We start from the raw sequence: 18,493 nt of genomic DNA, 5'->3' as shown, positions 1-18,493 counted from the left end.
CTTGGTGGGGGGAAGGAGCGGGTGACCTCGGGAAGGGGTAGTGGTTTGGGAGAGGCGGCTGCGCGACGGAGTCTGCTGGAGTTGCCTAGCAATCCATCATCTGCACACATCGCGGGCGTAACACAGAGCTTCCACGCCACACATCATGAAAACGATCAAGCTCAACAACGGCAGCGAGATGCCCATAGTGGGCCTCGGCACATGGCAGGTAATTCATGTATATTTATTAGAGGAACCACACTCTATGTGCTATTTTTCTTAACAGTCTTGGCGCCTGTTTGTGCACAGTCGTTACAGCAAGTGGCCGGTCTCTCACCTCTTTGTACTCCGTCTCTTATAGAGGTGGCGCTGTGGCTGGCACACTGGACTCGCATTTGGGAGGAGCAGGGTTCAAATCGCCATCCGGTCTTCCCGATTTTCCCCCAATCGATTTAGGGAATGGCGAGACGCTTTCTTTGAAAAGTTCGCGCCCGATTTCCCGCCTCATCTATGCACTTCTATCGCAGCTTGTGCTGTGTTCATAAATAATGAACCCGTCGTCGAAGAGACCTTAAATCGTAATTTTCCTTCATTTTCTCTCCTCTACCATTCATCACCTAAACGTTCTGCATTTTAGTGTTTGCTTTAAGACTGATTATTTCTAATGCCGTAACCTTTTTGCATTTACTTATTCTATTTTTAATTTAATCATGTTATCTTCATTCTAATGCGTTCAGTCAGGTTTCTATTTCTCTTGGGGCTAGCAGTTTTATGCAACAATTTTCCTGGTTCATCTTCTCGAGGAATCGACTCCCTCTCTTCTTTTCTAGCGGTGGGTCTTATTGTATTCCGTATGGGGTTTGGCGTAAGGTAAATCTTTCAAGAAATTTTTGGCGCTAGGGGAGTAGACGCTCAATTTTAGGACCTATATTCATGAAATCGAAATTAAAATACACCGCAAAAAGCCTACGTTGCAAAGTAGGAAAAACAGCGACTCACAAGTTACAAAAAGGTATCACGTAACTGCATTTGTATTTCCTGAGCTTTATCTCCCGCCAACTTGAAAAATGTTATTTTGAAAAAATAAGCATTTATAGTTTCAACTTGTGTTTTTCAATACTGAAACTGCAAGCACTCGCGTTTTACTTCGTATAAAAAAAAAAAAAAAAAAGCGGAATGACAAGTTAAGCACAAGCGACACACGCACACATGCTCTCAGACTGTATACCACAAACGAATTGTTACGAAGAGAGATCTTCGTGAGAATAGTATTTTGGTTGATACTAATGCCCTCCGATACTAACAGGTCCCCTATTCCATCGGTAAGTTTTATAGTATTACATCGGTTGCATTCGAGCGCTTGGAGGCCCCAGAGCCCCATGGGGTAAATTGCGATTTTAACATTTGTGGCATACTTGAAATGAATGAATCTTAGAAGCAGACTCTCTAAGGAACATTTGAAGACAATAAAAAATCAGACTTAAAAAAATTCTACTCTGGCCTACCCCTTATAATCATGCAGAAGAACTTTCTTTCTGTCATTTTCCCTCGACTGAGAGGATTTAAATACTAGTCTTTGATTCGATAACATTAGACATGGTAATCTGACCATAGGATAATAATGTCCAAGCTTTATCTGTAAGAAGACATATCTGAATCTGTATATTCCACAAAGCACTTCAAATGTCGTTGCCGTCGTCCACCCTCTTCGCACTAGCGCATTAGCTTTTGCGGCTAATAATTTCCCGCAGATTCTTACATTTCTCAGAACTTCAAATTATTTTACGGAGTGAACTTGAACTCTTCCGACGAAATTTCAGAGATATTTTGAAATAAGGACATGTAGTCTCCAGTGGCTCACTATAGAATAATTGAATTCGTTTTATTATTACCCCCTAATTTATATTCGCGTCTGTAGTACACTGAAGATATCTACATTACAGTGCAGTGTCGATACTATTAGGTGACCACAGTGTTATTGCAACTACAAGGTCGTTTCAGTCGGCTCGTGTGCACTTTAAGACTAGCCGAATGTGTTCTGCTCTTACAACAACCACAAAATTTGCTCTGGAAGCTATTCGGACTTCTAAGAACTGGATATGGTTTTTGTTCACTGTTATGGCATTCCGTGTTTCCGGTAACGTACACCAGTGCAATATTATGGTGGTTGGGTAGTATGTACTCCGCGTTTCGTTTGGAAACAAACATGTTTCATTCACCCACGGTAGTTTCTACCATTAGGCAAGACTAGGCGGCCGCCTGGGGCAGCAATATTTTAGGGGCGGCAAAGGGCGGAAAAAAATTAATTTCAAATGAAACAGCGAAATAAATTGAGCAAATGAGGAGAAACAAAATGAAAAAGAGGAAAAATTAAAACACTGAATTGTTTTCAAAAGCGTATGGAACAGGGCACTTAATAAAGCGTTACTTACTTTGTTGAAAGTAAGCAGATTGCGTCTTCCTAACTAAAAAGTAGAAACTAAAGCAGCTGCTACTGAGAGTTTTGACTTAGGGTTTAACGGCCACCTGAGCAACTCAATGGGCTATTAAGCAGTCGTTTGACCCTAATTAGGGCCACTGATTCCAGGGAAGGGAAAGAGCCTTAGACAAACACCACATCCATACCTCACTGAAATTCGAACCCGGACCTATCTCAGACCAATGATCAGATGCCATTCGCTTAGACTAATGCGTCACCAAAGCGGCTAATACAAGTTGTAGAACTCTCAATAGAAAATGCAAACATGACATGAAATTTATTTAAGCGCAAGAAACTGGACGCTGAAAAAGATGAGATTTTTCTTTACTCTAAAAATATTTCAGTTAAAACAGAAACGAAATAACACCGTCATTATTGAGATGAGGCAGTTTGATGTTTCGGGATGGCTCCCAGCAGTACAGCATAAATTGTAAATTTAAGGAAAAATTCATTTGCACCAGAAAATAGTTCCAAACCTTTATTAGCCCATTTTCTTGCAATTAAATAAAATAAGTAATTGATGCCAAATTTGCTTGCACTGATATACTTAGCTGAGTTCTAGTTTAAAATGTACAACACTTTCTTCTTGTTTCAATTATTGTTGGAAATTTCAAAAATGTACGACAAAAAATAGGAAATTGAGGATATTTGTTGTCCTCAATCAGTTTTAAAGGAACTGAGGACAAAGTACGAAAATTTAGGACTGGCCCCAGAAAATCACAGGATGCTTGCATTGTTGTGCCGTTGGATATTTGAGATAGTGGATGGGGAGGGGATATCGGGTGAGACCGATGGTAGCAAAAAAACCCTTCTCTCTCAAGATTGCATTCATTACTGCTATGTTCAGCCTTGGGTCTGATTTTTTTTTTTTTTTTTTTTTTTTATTTCAGCAGTGTTAGTTTCAAGTTAAGAGTATTACACAGCAGTATCAATATGCATCTCGTATTGGGTGACAATTATTGAACTATGTGCAAAAAACGTAAATTAGTTATAAACTACGGCGTGCACACACTGTATTTAACATGTAAACGTCACTACAGATGTTCAAATTTAGGTTAGGACATGTTCGATATGCCTGCCGTCGTTAGCGATGATGTGTGAAGCATCCCCAACTCTCTTGTGGTTCCCTTTTCAGGTACTCCACGTCGACGTCTGCTCGTAGATACGTATCGTCGGTAGGTTTTCCGGCTATACTTCCCTACGTCACAGCGACGACTCTCCGATGAGGTGCGGGCCTTGTGTTTTGCTATTACTGCGAGTCTTGTAAATATCGCTTATATTTAGTAATTAGCTCGGCTAAAACTCTCCCTTTTTATGATTAAGACAGCCTGCGCCACCTTTCGGAGGGAGTGGGGATGTCAAAGAGTCACAAAAGTTCATATTAAGCAGTCCATAAAACACGTAAACGTTCACTTCAGTTAGCGTGTTAGTTAATGCCTACGCTTTCCGCTAGATGGTGCTGACTTACTACTGAATAGCTTTGGTTCCGTAAGACCTTCACTGATTAGTACTAGGTAAATGGAATAAGTACAACACTCTTGTATTTCACTGTCACTCTATATTCAAGGATTAAGATGGTGATGGATGATGGTCTATTTAAAAGGTCCCTAGCCTGGAAGAATCTAAATAGTCCGCAAATGCCGATATGCACGCGCTCTACGTCCAGATTCGCAACTAACGGCACACGACACTTTCAAAAGTTCACACGTTAATATTTGAATACCGGTACCTCTGAATTCACTCGTATCAGTAGATAATTTGAGTTTCTGTCGTCTATATGCCCGGAAAGTTTCAGTCTAGCACTAAAGTCCTAAAATCCCCTTAATACTCCGTTGCTACCAACAGTCAGAGATCGTACACTACATCACTTTTAATCTCTGTAATATTCTAACAGTTTATCGTGAATCTTAACACGATGAAGTCCAATCTAATTATTGTCTCGCAGACTGACACGGGTTCCCCGCCCTTTAACGAAACAATCAAGGAAAAAAGGCGGCAATAATGACGATCAAGCCTTTTTATAGGTTTTTCATCACAAGAGTTTAACGTCACTGCCTTCTCCATGACGGAGCTTCCGTGGCTTTGCTGTACTTAGACGTTAAACTACTTGCTGATATACTATAATTTTGATTTGCAATTACCGAACTCTGATTCTACACTATTTCCCCTCAAAAAATTCTATTCTTAATTTTAAATTATTCTTTCTATAGCTTTTATCACTGTAAACTGAACCGAGGTGTTACATGTGGCGCAGACGAATAGCGAAATTCGGCATGATCCGCTGAAATGTCGGAACATCGATGATGTCGATGACCTCCTGAATGGCTGTTTTCAACTCAGCAATGCTTTTGGGGTTATTACTGTACACCTTGTCTTTAATATTGCCGCACAAAAAGGAGACGCATGTGTTCAAATCCGGAGAATATTGCGGCCAATCGAGGCCCATGCCAGTTGTCTCTGGGTACCACAGAGCCAGACTGCGGTCACCAAAGTGCTCCTCAAGGATATCAAACATTCTCCTGCTTCGATGGGGTCGAGCTCAGCCTTTCATGAACCATTTCTTGTCGAAATCAAGGTCACATTGGATAATGGGAATGAAACCATCTTTCAAAACCTTCACGTACCGTTCGGTAGCCACAGTGTCACCAAGGAATATCGCACCGATGATTCCGTGACTGGACAGTGCACACCACACAGTCACCCATTGAGGGTGAAGAGACTTTGTGGTGTCACCTCCAGACACCACACTTGCTAGGTGGTAGCCTTTAAATCGGCCGCGGTCCGTTAGTATACGTCGGACCCGCGTGTCGCCACTATCAGTGATTGCAGACCGAACGCCGCCACACGGCAGGTCTAGTATAGAGAGACTCCCTAGCACTCGCCCAGTTGTACAGCCGACTTTGCTAGCGATGGTTCACTGTCTACATACGCTCTCATTTGCGGAGACGACAGTTTAGCATAGCGTTCAGCTACGTCATTTGCTACGACCTAGCAAGGCACCATATTCAGTTACTACGTATATGTCTTCTGAACAGATAATATTGTGAATCATGTACCGTCAAGAGCGACGTTCATCATTAATGGATTAAAGTTAAGTATCAAACTAATTATGTCTGCTTCCTGAACTCTCATTCCTTGTCATGTTCCAAACCTCACGTCAGTATAGTTCTTCCCTCCTCACGCCAGTCTGCGTGAGCTAAAACACGTGCATTTCGGCCTTCAGTTGTAACACGGTGTTGGCTCTTCTGCCAACACAACAGACTTCATGATCGCGAAGTGCGGATTCTCAGTCCCCCAAATGAGACAGTTTATTGACGAACGCATCCAAATGAAAATGGGCTTCGTCGCTAAAACAAACCATATTCACATCAATAATTCCCATCGTGCCCCGCGGTCAACCGTGCAGTTTGAACGTCCTAACGCAAACCGTTCAGAAGTTACAACGATTTTATTTTATAGTTCAATTATTGCCACCCTGTATGTGAGTTCACTGAAAGCAATGGAAGGGCAGCACAGTGAGCCGCTGATCTGCTCTCGCAGCGATGGCGACCGCAGCACAGTGACGGACTTTCGTATCCGAGTGTTATATTATTATCTGTTTTCCGTTGTACGATTTGGTATTTGTACATTAGAAGCTTATTCGCCGTTGTGAGGGTATTTTCACAGAAGCAAAGGTGACAGGAATAACAAACCGAACAACTTCGCAGCGAATCACCGGAAAAGACGGGTCCCCCGTACCAAAATACTGTCAAGATATCCCAAAACAGCTTCCGACATTTTGCCGGTGGAGATCGTGTTCACATACCCGTACTGATTGTTTGTGATAAGTTAAAACTGTGTGGTGGACTGGGCCTCGAAAGCGGGTCTTTGCATCTCATCATCTGTGTTACAAGAGCGTGGACGTAAAGATTGACTCTGACCAATGAAAAACTTGTTTGTTAAATTCGCTATTTTCTGACTACATGAACTTGCAATTGGGCTCTGTTGCAGTCCATGAGACGTTCTTGCACGATAGCACGAGGTAAGGCGAAGACCCCCGTTCTAAATCCATTTTAACCCGTTAGCACAGGTTATATCAGCAAACATTCTACCACAGTAAGTTTTCATGTTTGAGGAGACCAAAGATTGTCTTTACTGAGCATTTCTTGGAGTAAATCGTCAGACTTTTCTTCGAAGCTGCTTAATCTATTTCGATTAGTTTCATTTTCGATCAAACAGCTCGTCTGGGAAAAGCGTGATAGCATTAGGGAAGACTGTCCAGTCAAATCTGATGCGATAAAATACATGGTCCTGATAGGGACAAAACGCTCGTGGTACTTGCGGCACTCGATTTTTGAGGAACGTCTGGTAACTGACCATGATGCTACTAGTTTTTAAATCTATTGTGCATGAATTTACCATCAACGTAAGTTGTGATGTAACTGTATAGAAATATTGACATTTTTACTGCAATATAGTGCCTATTTTGAATCGGTGAGGAATGCCGTGTATGATCTTTTTTATTTTCCTCCAATTCTTCTTTCTCGTGATTTTTAACACATTCCTGATTTTTTGTCTTCGTTTTATCCATTCTGGTTAGAGAATAGCGCAGTTGTTTTCGTAAATAATTCTTTAGGAAGTACTGCAACCAGCCAGAAGTTTTTTTTGAAATAATTTTGTTGTACCATAACTAGTTTCTGGCCTGAGTCCATCGTCAGATGATAACTTTGACTTCTTTGCAAGGTTTACGTTTGTGTCTTGAAGAAAAGCCATTCTTTATATATTAAAAGACAAGAGTATTCGTTTTCTTTTACAGTCCATACTGATCAATGAACAGAATTAAATACAAGATACAACAATGCATAGTTGGTATGTCCTTGTAGACAGCGTCCTTCAGGTTTCCTCACAAATGTGGGGAACTGGCCGGTCGAGGTACAGGTCCTCTGCGACCACTCCAACGATCTAGAAACAGCTCGTGAAGACATGCTTCAGTACTGCGTGCGCTATGGGCTGGACAGCCATCATGTTGGTACCACAGGTTCCTCCTAGTGTGCAGAGGAACGTCTTCTAGCATACGTGGAAGATGGTCTGGTACCAGGCTGCGATACTTGTGCGCGTTCAGTGTTCCGTCTATGAAACATAAGCCTATGAGCTGATGATTCACTATCCCACACGACACTTTTACGCTCCATGGACGCTGACGTTCCACCTGATGAAGCCAACGGAGATTGTCAAGACACCAACAGTGCATGTTCGGCGGTTTACCTGGCCATGATTGGTAAATGTGGCTTAATCACTGAACAAGATACATGATACATCTGGAGTATTCTGTCTTAATGTCCATGTCCAGAAGTTCAGATTCTCATAATTGTTTCCATGCGGCTCTTGATGGAGAGAGATGTGATAGTGATGGAACCTATGTCGATGGACAATGCATAGGACACTCCTGACACATGCCACTACCTCGTACAACTACGCAGGACTAACGTGTGGATCAACTGCAACAGCGACAAGAACCTTAATTTCTTGTTTCCTTCTGTTACGTTGTCTAGCAGTTACACTACCACTTTCGAGTAGCTGGTTGAAGAGGTTGATGAATAATCGCCGAGATGGATGACGTCTATTGGGATATCTTACCGCATACAACGTACAAGAACGAACTGCATTCTTCCTGTGCTCTCCATACACCATGAGCATGTCGGCTTTTTCTGCACTGGTACATTCACGACCTGCTGCGTCGACTGCCACAAATTGACTGACAAGTCGCAATGCACTCAAGGAACACAGAAGCACACTGTAAACAAACGTAACGACATCTTGCCCAGCAACTGCGCAGGTTGAATGGCACAAACAAGTGTTGGCGTGAAAACTTTTCAAAATACGATATCTGGTAAACGACTCTCACCAGAATCCTGCAACAAACACCACTGACATTCCAGTTTATCCTACTTTTAGTTTGCTGATGTTAATAGGCATTGTTCCATTTAAAGAAGTGTATGTTTAGGAGAAAATACATTTCCTAACTATTATTACAATCTGTTTATTGGTAAACAATGCGAGCACCTGACTACCAATCCATTCTGTGACAATCGCACACCAATGGCATTTTCCATTTCCGCAATATTTGATGTGCAAATTTTAGATGATTCACCTGTATCAAGGGGGAACGTTGTTAACAAAAGCCACGAAAAGTTCTTGACAGATTTAATTCAAAATTGTACATGAGATGTCAGAGAATATTCAAACGGACAAAGGCTATACAGTGTGATCCCATGATTATGTTACAAACATTTAGGACTGATGGAGAAGAGTAAATAGATAAGGAAAAAAAACTTGTGAAAATGAGCTCTGAAATATGTCTTAAGAGCTATGAGTGCTTCTTCGTCTTCGATACTGTGAAACAAATCTTTTCTATTGCAAGCTCTTTGCTTTCAATTTTTTTGGAGGAGGTAGTATGGACCGAAACAAGTAAAAATTGTGTAGTAAGCAAGGGCGCGAAAAGGTGTAGATTAAGAACAATATAAGAGCACTTGAGCAGTAGAAGAGAGGTGTTTCACACTACGAATGACGAACACGTGCTCGTAGCACTTACAGTGTTCACTTTAGAGCCATGTACAATGGGCATTTTTTTCTTGTTTTAGTACGTACTACCACGTCTCAAAATAGGGACAGAAAAGATGTTGTCTTCTTCATTTGTGTGGCCTTAGTGTCCGTAGTTGCTTTATAATTCTTGAGGGTAATTTTGTTCTGTCGTTGCAACTACAAAAATGCGTGATTTTTTGACCAGACGCGTTTCACTTTATTGAGGTAAAGCATCATCAGTTGTCTGTAATTAAGTTATTTACATTTTGATTTGCTTTTAGATCGAGAAACAGTTCGTTAAGAACAGGTTGATTTGTACTTACATCAAGACCTTGTTGTTTTTAATGAACGTTTATTTATTTACGTACTGTGACTCGTGTAGGTGTCATATTTTGATGATTTTTTTTCTTCACACTGTACAGCTCGTCATCAGTACAAATACTATTTTTATTTAATATCTGACATCTTTTTGAAATTTCAAGTATTAGCTGCGAGAAAAGTGAAAATAATAGATATTCAAGTACATAAGTGAAAATCGAAGGAAATTGTATTTGTAATGAATGAACGAGTTTGGCGGTCAATCGCTTATTGTTCTTTGAAACTCACAGGTTATTCCAGTCGCATTTCGGCACATCTTGTTGTTGAAAAAACAATACATGTGCCTCATTTATATGGTGAGCTTTAACTGTTTGAAACAGCTGATGAACTTAGTTAGCTGTAAATAACAATCTTTCGGAAATCGTTGGCACTTCTTGACTGAAATTAATAACGAAGAAAATAAGATTAAATCTAAATAAAGTAGGAGACAGGACAACTAGTCACTATACAAAATACCATAACAATTGGACAAAATGACAACGTTGTCACAAATAATTCAAAAGTTGCGGGTATTTTTAACACCCACTTCCTAAATTTAGCAGCAAAAATAGGGTTAAATGGTTCAGATGAAGAAGCAAGAGAACATATTAACAATGCCATTCCACAAAACTTTAAGCAACAATAAGCAGCGCTAACGTCCTTCACCGAAATTGTAAGAAGTTTTGACAAACAACAGCTGATGTAGTGTTGATAGAATTTCTAGCAAAATTCTGAATTGTTTTAATTTAATGCCGTAAATAATGTGCTTAGTGACAATGTAATGCAACACTGGCACAGAGAATTTCCCTCTTTATAAGAAACGTGCCAAAAAAGTCTTACGTAATAGTCGTTCCGTTTCCTTAATGAGATCTTTCTCCAAAATATTTGAAAAAGTAAGTAGTAGAAAAAATCACATACTCAAGAGTAGTCTCTAGCAGAAAAATTTACTTAGTACATCACAGAATGGATTCCAGAAGGGCTGGTCACGTGAAAATGCTATTTATACATTCAGTCACCAATTATAACAAGCCTTAAATAATAAAGTATCACGAGATGGTATCTTTGTGATCTTTCCAAGGCGTTTGTAGCGTAGATCATGTTACTCTTCTAGAAAAATTTATGTTTTATGAATTTGATGGTTTTGCACACAACTGGTTTCAGTGATATTTAACAAACAGAATGCAAAACGTTGTGCCTAATATTCAGACAATGTTGGAGGTGTAGAAAATTTTATAGATTGGGGAGAAACGGAGTACCACAAGGTTCCCACTTCATATTAATCGAGAAGAATTGGTACGTTTTGCAGACGATACTAGTATTATTAGAGGAAAACAACAGAAGAGATTGTTAATGATGTTTTCAAAGAATTATCAAGTGCTTCTCTGAAAAGGACTCTTTCTAAATTTTGAGAAAACACTCTACTTTCACTGATGCACAACGAGTAGTCATACCAGCAATTGATATATCACAGGAACAAAGATCAAACAGGATAGAATGCTCAAAATTTTTGAGCGTACATGTTGGTCAACCTTGAAATGGAAGAAGCTCCTCAGACTATTAGGTTCAACTATTTTTGTTATTCGCACAATTTCAGGTCTTGGAAACAAACAAATCAGTGTCCTGGCATATTTTGCATAATGTTTTATGGAATATTTTCTGGGGTAGCTCGTCACTTAGGAAGAAAGTACCGATGGCACAAAAGCGATCAGTAAGAATAATATGTAGTGTTCACCTGCAGTCATCGTGTAAAGATACCTCTTTAAGTAGTCAGGCATTTCAACTGCACGATTGCAATACATATATTCGTTAGTGAAAATTGTCATAAATAATCCATCACTATCTGAGAAGAATAGTATGTGCGTACCAACTTTATAGGAAAATATGACATTCGTCACAATTTTTTTGAAGCTGTCAGTGACTAAGAAAGGAGTTCATATGCTGCGACAAAATTTTTGCTTATTTTCCCTATGATATAAAATGTCTGACAGGTAGCAATGCAAGTTTCATATTTAATCTAAAATCGTATCTCCTGGAAACAGCTTCTACTCCATGGACTAATTTCTATTTAAAAACTGGGAACCGGTAAAAAAAAAGTCCTAGTTGTAAGTGTTCTTACTTGAATGCATCGCAAGGACTAAAAATAATATGTTAATTGGTTGAAATGGTTCAAATGGCTCTGAGCACTATGGGACTCAACATCTTAGGTCATAAGTCCCCTAGAACTTAGAACTACTTAAACCTAACTAACCTAAGGACATCACACACACCCATGCCCGAGGCCGGATTCGAACCTGCGGCCGTAGCAGTCCCGCGGTTCCGGACTGCAGCGCCAGAACCGCTGGACCACCGCGGCCGGCTCAAATATGTTAATTAAGGTTAACATTAATCGTGAATGGATTTTCACTCTGCAGCGGAGTGCTCGCTGATTTGAGCCTTCCTGGCAGATTGAAAATGTATGCCGGAACAGCATTAGTACCTATGAAGGTAGGAGATGAGTTACTGGTGAAGTAAAGCTTTGAGGGCATGTAATGACTTGTGCTTGGATGGCTCAGTCAGTACAGCAGTTACCCGGGAGCATAAAGGCCCAGGTCTGAAACCCGGTCGGACACACAGTTTTAATTTACCAGGAAGCTAAAAAATTAGTCATGTATACGTAGCCTGTAAATTAACTCTTTCGTAGCATTTCGATAGAAGAACTAAAATGTAAACTTTCACGGCCGGAAATATCATGTCCATTATAATTATCCGGGCTGTTATGCCGTGGTCGGTTGATGAATTCTGAGGTGATTCCCAACGTTTCGTCTCCGACTGCGGGAGACATCTTCAAGGGGGTCCGTAGCTTGATGGAACGTCCAACACACACACTGGGTCGTATTCCACGTCAGTAGCGAGCCAGTGTGTGTGTTGGACCTTCCATCAAACTACGGACCCCCTTGAAGATGTCTCCCGCAGTCGGAGACGAAACGTTGGGAATCACCTCAGAATTCATCAACCGACCACGGCATAACAGCCCGGATAATTATAATGGACATGATAGAAGAACTGTTCAGCTGATCCATAGAAAATGTAGCTAACAAACCAACCACAATCGAAAACTTCTTAAGGGGTTTCTCATGCTATGTCAAACTATTTTCGAAGTACAGTTTCTTTTTAATCTTTTCTTTCGTTTCGAACGTAACATCTTCAGCATTTTCCTTTTCCCATACTTCATTTCTCACTAATATACACTGGTGTCGAAAATTAAAGCAACAAATGGAATTTTTGCAAGGTTGCGTTTATTTTGCCTTAAAACAGTATAAATAGGTGACAGTAAAGTAGAAACAATATCAAGAATACAGAACGTAAACAACTGTAACATGCGTAACTGTAGACAAAAATGTTCTTCGTTTTTTTCCAACTTAACGGATTTGCACACACATTCAGACAACTAATTAATGTACACAGTATGGGGTGTGACCACCTCTGGCAGCAACACAGGCCTGACAACGACGGGACAGGCAGTGAATGATATATGTGGTGTCACCGCCAAACACCACACTTGCTAGGTGGTAGCCTTTTAAATCGGCCGCGGTCCGCTAGTATACGACGGACCCACGTGTCGTCACTGTCAGTAATTCCAGACCGAGAGCGGCCACACGGCAGGTCTATAGAGACGTACTGGCACTCGCCCCAGTTGTACGGACGACTTTGCTAGCGACTTCACGGACGAAGACTCTCTCATTTGCCGAGAATATAGACAGCATAGCCTTCAGCTAAGTCAATGGCTACGACCTAGCAAGGCGCCATTAACAGTATATTGCAAGTATCTAAAGAGTCTCACTTGTATCGCCAAGAACGATGTACACCAATGATGGATTAAAGTTAAGTATTCCAGCAGCTACGTACTTTTCTTTATAGCATTCATTACGTATCCTGTTTCAGACCTCACGCCAGCCTGCGTGAGTTTAAGCGCGTGCCTTTCGGTTACCCGTCACTGTGGATTGGCTGTCTTGCCAGTCCACAACAATATACTCAATCTCATGTTGTCGCAATAATGTCCATTCTTCCTGCAGAGCTGTTCGCAAGTCTTGGGGTTGGTGGATTCTGACGTGATGCAACCTGTCTGAGGGTGCATCCCAGGATGCTCTATGGGATTCAAACCGGAATAGCGAGCAGGCCACCCTTTGTGTGCAATATCTTCCATTTCGAAGAAAACATCAAGCACCCCTACTGTATGACGCCGAGCATTAGCGTCCTGAGCCCACAGCAGCAGCACCTTGCAACAACCGCACCTATGGTCCCAAGGTCTCGTTACGATACGTGACACCAGTTAAACCTTACCGATTCTCCCGTAAAATTTCATGAAGAGCTGTTCAAGTGGTCAGCATAATCCCTGCGCAGACCTTTAAGGATTCTCCTCGATATCGATCTCTTTCCACAATGTTTTTGTCCTGAAATCGTATTCCACGTTCCCTCGACAGACGAATCCGTCGATAGTCACTCTTCGGACGAAATCTGGACTCATCTGTACAAAGAGCATTGGCTCTCTGTTCGACCGTCGACTCTGCTCTAGACGTTCCGTTCTGTGAAGATGCGCCAGAGGCGCACACACAGCCGGTCCCACAAGGGGAGGCCGCCAATTGTGAAATTCAGATTGGATTCATACTGCGCATAATAAAAGCTCATGGCCAGAGGTATAATGTGGCAAAGCACCAAGATGCACTTCTCAGCCGTTGTCGAGAAAATCGACAGTTAAAAGAAACCGTTGCCGTGAAATACTCTCCACGATTAATAGCTTTCCACTGCGTCGTGGCGCAGCGGTAAGCGCTCTGGTTCGTAGTCTGAAGGTCGCCGGATCGAATCTCGCGCCATGCAGCCTCTTTTTTTTTAGTATTTGTTTTTTGTAATTCAAATGTATATATATATAATTCCCGACAATCAGTTGCAACAATTATACATATAATAAGTTGTTGAAAGTCGTTTGTCGTGGAAAAACTGGCGACTTCGAACATCATTATGTTTTCCGCAAACAAAGTTGTATTTCACAAATGTTATTAATTGTTTTCATAATGTTATCCACGTATAGTTAACGGAAGACGTAGAAACGATATTCCGAAACGAATACGTATAGCGTAAGGCAATCGTTCGAATTAGAATAGAGACACCACGAACACAAATTTGCTGTGGCAGGTATGAAATATAAACTCCGTTACTCGCTCGTTACACTTGAAGGACAGATGTTGAATGGGCCGAAACGAGCCGCCGCATAACAGCGTAGTTGCCTGCTAACTTTGAAAGAAGGTAGATGCGGTCCCTAGCGCAACTTATAACATCGTCGAAAATCAGTGCGTACGGGAGAGCTTTGGTACACCCTGTTAAAAAAAAAGGGAAAAATGGAGGCGGTAGAATTGGAGAGCGATCCGCCTTCACCAACATGCGTAAGCAATTCATTAATAGTGTGTGTATATATATATATATATATATATATACCGAGCGAGGTGGCGCAGTGGTTAGCACACTGGACTCGCATTCGGGAGGACGACGGTTCAATCCCGTCTCCAGCCATCCTGATTTAGGTTTTCTGTGATTTCCCTAAATCGTTTCAGGCAAATGCCGGGATGGTTCCTTTGAAAGGGCACGGCCGATATCCTTCCCCATCCTTCCCTAACCCGAGCTTGCGCTCCGTCTCTAATGACCTCGTTGTCGACGGGACGTTAAACACCACTAACCTAACCTAACCTATATATATATATATATATTTTGAATTATAAAAAACTAATAATAAAAAAAAATTTGCATGGCACGAGATTCGATCCGGCGACCTTCGGATTACGAACCAGAGCGCTTACCGCTGCGCCACGACACTAGAAAATTACTAATCGTAGAGAGTATTTCATGGCAACGGTTTCTTTTAACTGTCGATTTTCTCGACAACGGCTGAGAAGTGCATCTTGGTGCTTTGCCACATTACACCTTTGGCCATGAGCTTTTATTATGCGCAGTATGAATCGAATCTGAATTTCACAATTGGCGGCCTCCCCTTGTCAGACAATAAAGGCCACTCTGCCGTAGCCTTCTGTGCAGAGTTTGTCTCGATACAACACGTCCAGTGGATGCTGCGAGGTCAGATGCCAGTTGCCGTGCAGTACTAACAAGGAAACCTCCCCATCACACTCCCCTCAGATTTAGTTATAAGTTGGCACAGTGGATAGGCCTTGAAAAACTGAACACAGATCGATTGAGAAAACAGGAAGAAGTTATGTGGAACTATGAAAAAATAAGCAAAATATACAAACTGAGTAGTCCATGCGCAAGATAGGCAATATCAAGGCATTTATGAACGGAGGAGCTCCGTGGTCCCGTGGTTAGCGTGAGCAGCTGCGGAACGAGAGGTCCTTGGTTCAAGATTTCTCTCGAGTGAACATTTTAATTTATTTTCGGTTTACATGACAAACTCTTATGTTTTCATCACTTTTTTGGGAGTGACTATCACATCCACAAGAAAACCTAAATCGGGCAAGGTAGAAGAATCTTTTTACCCATTCGCGAAGTGTATAAGTTAGGTGGGTCGACTACATATTCCTGTCATGTGACGCACATGCCGTCACCAGTGTCGTATAGAATATATCAGACGTGTTTTCCTGTGGAGGAATCGGTTGATGTATGACCTTGCGATCAAATGTCATCACTTTTTTGGGAGTGACTATCACATCCACAAGAAAACCTAAATCGGGCAAGGTAGAAGAATCTTTTTACCCATTCGCGAAGTGTATAAGTTAGGTGGGTCGACAACATATTCCTGTCATGTGACGCACATGCCGTCACCAGTGTCGTATAGAATATATCAGACGTGTTTTCCTGTGGAGGAATCGGTTGACCTATGACCTTGCGATCAAATGTTTTCGGTTCCCATTGGAGAGGCACGTCCTTTCGTCTACTAATCGCACAGTACTGCGGTGCGGTCGCAAAACACAGACACTAAACTTATTACAGTGAACAGAGACGTCAATCAACGAACGGACAGATCATAACTTTGCGAAAATAAAGAAAGTAAAATTTTCTCTCGAGGGAAGATTTGAACCCAGGACCTTTCGTTCCGCACCTGCTCACGCTACCCACGGGACCGCGGCGCTCCTCAGTTCATACTATCCTTGATGTTGCCTATCTTGCCCATGGGCTATTCAGTTTGTATATTTTGCTTATTTTTTCATAGTTCCACACAACTTGTTCCTGTTTTCTCGATTGATCTGTGTTCAGTTTTTCAAGGCCTATCCACTGTGCCATCTTATAACTAAATGTGAGGGGGGGTGCGATGGGGAGGTTCCCTTGTAAGGCGGTACCGTTGCACTCTTACAGCCAAATACTGGCCTCTCTTTCTGATGTCGGGCCTGCCCTGATCTTTGGGATACAGTTTCGGTCTCTCTAAACTGTAACCACATCCGATAAGCAACAGAACGATTCACTTTAAGTCATCGGGTCACATCAGTTTGCGACCATCCTGCTTCCATTCTTCCTACGCCTCTCCATCGCAGAGTGTCTGATAGGCATCTTCTCTGTGACATACTGCCCGCCCCATCTGTGACTGTGTACACAGCGGTTGTGGATGTGGGACTACCCGGCAAATGCTACCCCGTTTAACTGGTGCACTATCATCGCTGGCGTGGTTGTCCGTTGACCGGAATGCCATCTTCCATGCAGAACACGATCGCACAGTCTGTTGGATTATATCGTTACTAAGAGACAGGAAGGGGAAATAGCCGTTTGTTGCTTCAATTTTGGACGCCAGTGTGTTTATATGTATTCTTTCCCCAATCGTTTATTTTGTCTTGTGTTTGTTACAGTCAAAGAACTGCTATTTTTGGGGTTTCGTACCTCAGTCGGTAAAATCCGAACCCTTATAGGATCATGTTGATGTCTGTCTGACTGTGCGTTTGTCGAGGCCCCTTTTTCTCAGGAACGGGTTGAAGTATCAAGTTACAATTTACGTATGTCAAATACTAAGGTCTACAGTCACTCGGTGGTGTAAAAAGTTTAAGCTTCTGAGTCAATACAGTCTAAAGATACGGCCAATTATGTCACAAATTTTGATACTCGTGCATTCATTCATCAAAACCTGTGGATGAGCTAATGAACAGTTTATATATATAATTAAGTTTGTACAGAACCCTCAGAGCGCGACTCCTAGCACAATTGTCCGGTTTTTTAGCTTATCACCGGATACGCTTTGCCTGATGTATTATCAGTTTATTTAGAAAAATTAATTTTTTTGGAATGGAATGGGAGGACAAAGAGAGAGTGTGGGGGCAAAATGAGTTAATATTGCACTGTCGTTACTGAAAATGCTGATCTTTTCTAAGAAAAGTCACCGTTCAAATGGTGACAACAGCTTAGATCTAGTAGATTCACATACTTGCCTAGAACAAAGTGACCTTAAGAGCAGCAGGAAGTTTTGCGCTCTGTCCTTGGCTGATATTTTATGTGCAGGAACTGGTTACGTAAAGGTATGAATCGCTCCAGCATCAGATTCGTTTACGTAATATACAAGTGCGTCGTTGGAGCTTTCTCTTTCAATTCGTAGTAGTGTGCTCAGTCCACGGGTTTTCATTGCAGATTAAGCTTTCGAACAACACCGGGAATACATAGACGTGTTCGCAGAGAATGGCCATCCGTGAATCTTTGTGTAGGTGGAAGAATTGTCGTTACGTGATCAAAGACCTTTGTTCCTCTTCTTTTCGCTAGCGTGATTTGCAGCCCCGTTGACAGCAAGATCTTCAGGTGAATTTGCGCTAGTCAGACTGACAGAACTGTGGAGGAATCGGATGGTTCATTTAGGGAACTCTTTCAATATTTACCTGGAATGTTTCAATGTTGGCAATGGTGTCTCGTGAGCTAATCCAGAAAGCGAGCACTTTTTCATTCCTGCCCCTTCGGTGGATAACGTTTAATCATCTGTTTTCGTTCTTAAGATAAGAACAGAAACACTCAGTTAAGAGAGAAAGCCGCTCCGAAGGGAGAAAATAAGCTAATGTTTTTAAAACGTTCATTATAGAACACAGAAAAGTGAAAATACAAAAAAATGTTTTCGGCTGATTGTTAGATATTGTTAAACCTGCTAGTACGTGGGAACTATTGTTGGAG

At 41.6% G+C, this 18,493-nt stretch overlaps 1 protein-coding gene across 1 annotated transcript in view; it reads left to right on the top strand.

The window, feature by feature from the left end:
• Positions 1-53: 53 nt before the first annotated feature.
• The window catches only part of LOC124794194 (aldo-keto reductase family 1 member A1-like), a 143,414-nt gene continuing 124,974 nt past the window's right edge, over positions 54-18,493 (top strand). The window contains exon 1 of the mRNA XM_047258079.1: positions 54-208. Coding sequence (XP_047114035.1) covers positions 146-208 — 63 coding nt within the window. The 5' untranslated portion in view covers positions 54-145. The remainder of the gene's footprint in view (positions 209-18,493) is intronic.

Source organism: Schistocerca piceifrons, chromosome 1, assembly GCF_021461385.2.
Source record: "Schistocerca piceifrons isolate TAMUIC-IGC-003096 chromosome 1, iqSchPice1.1, whole genome shotgun sequence".
Lineage (NCBI taxonomy): Eukaryota > Metazoa > Arthropoda > Insecta > Orthoptera > Acrididae > Schistocerca > Schistocerca piceifrons.
The sequence above is the reverse complement of the archived record's forward strand: the minus strand, read 5'-3'. Positions and strand labels throughout refer to the sequence as shown.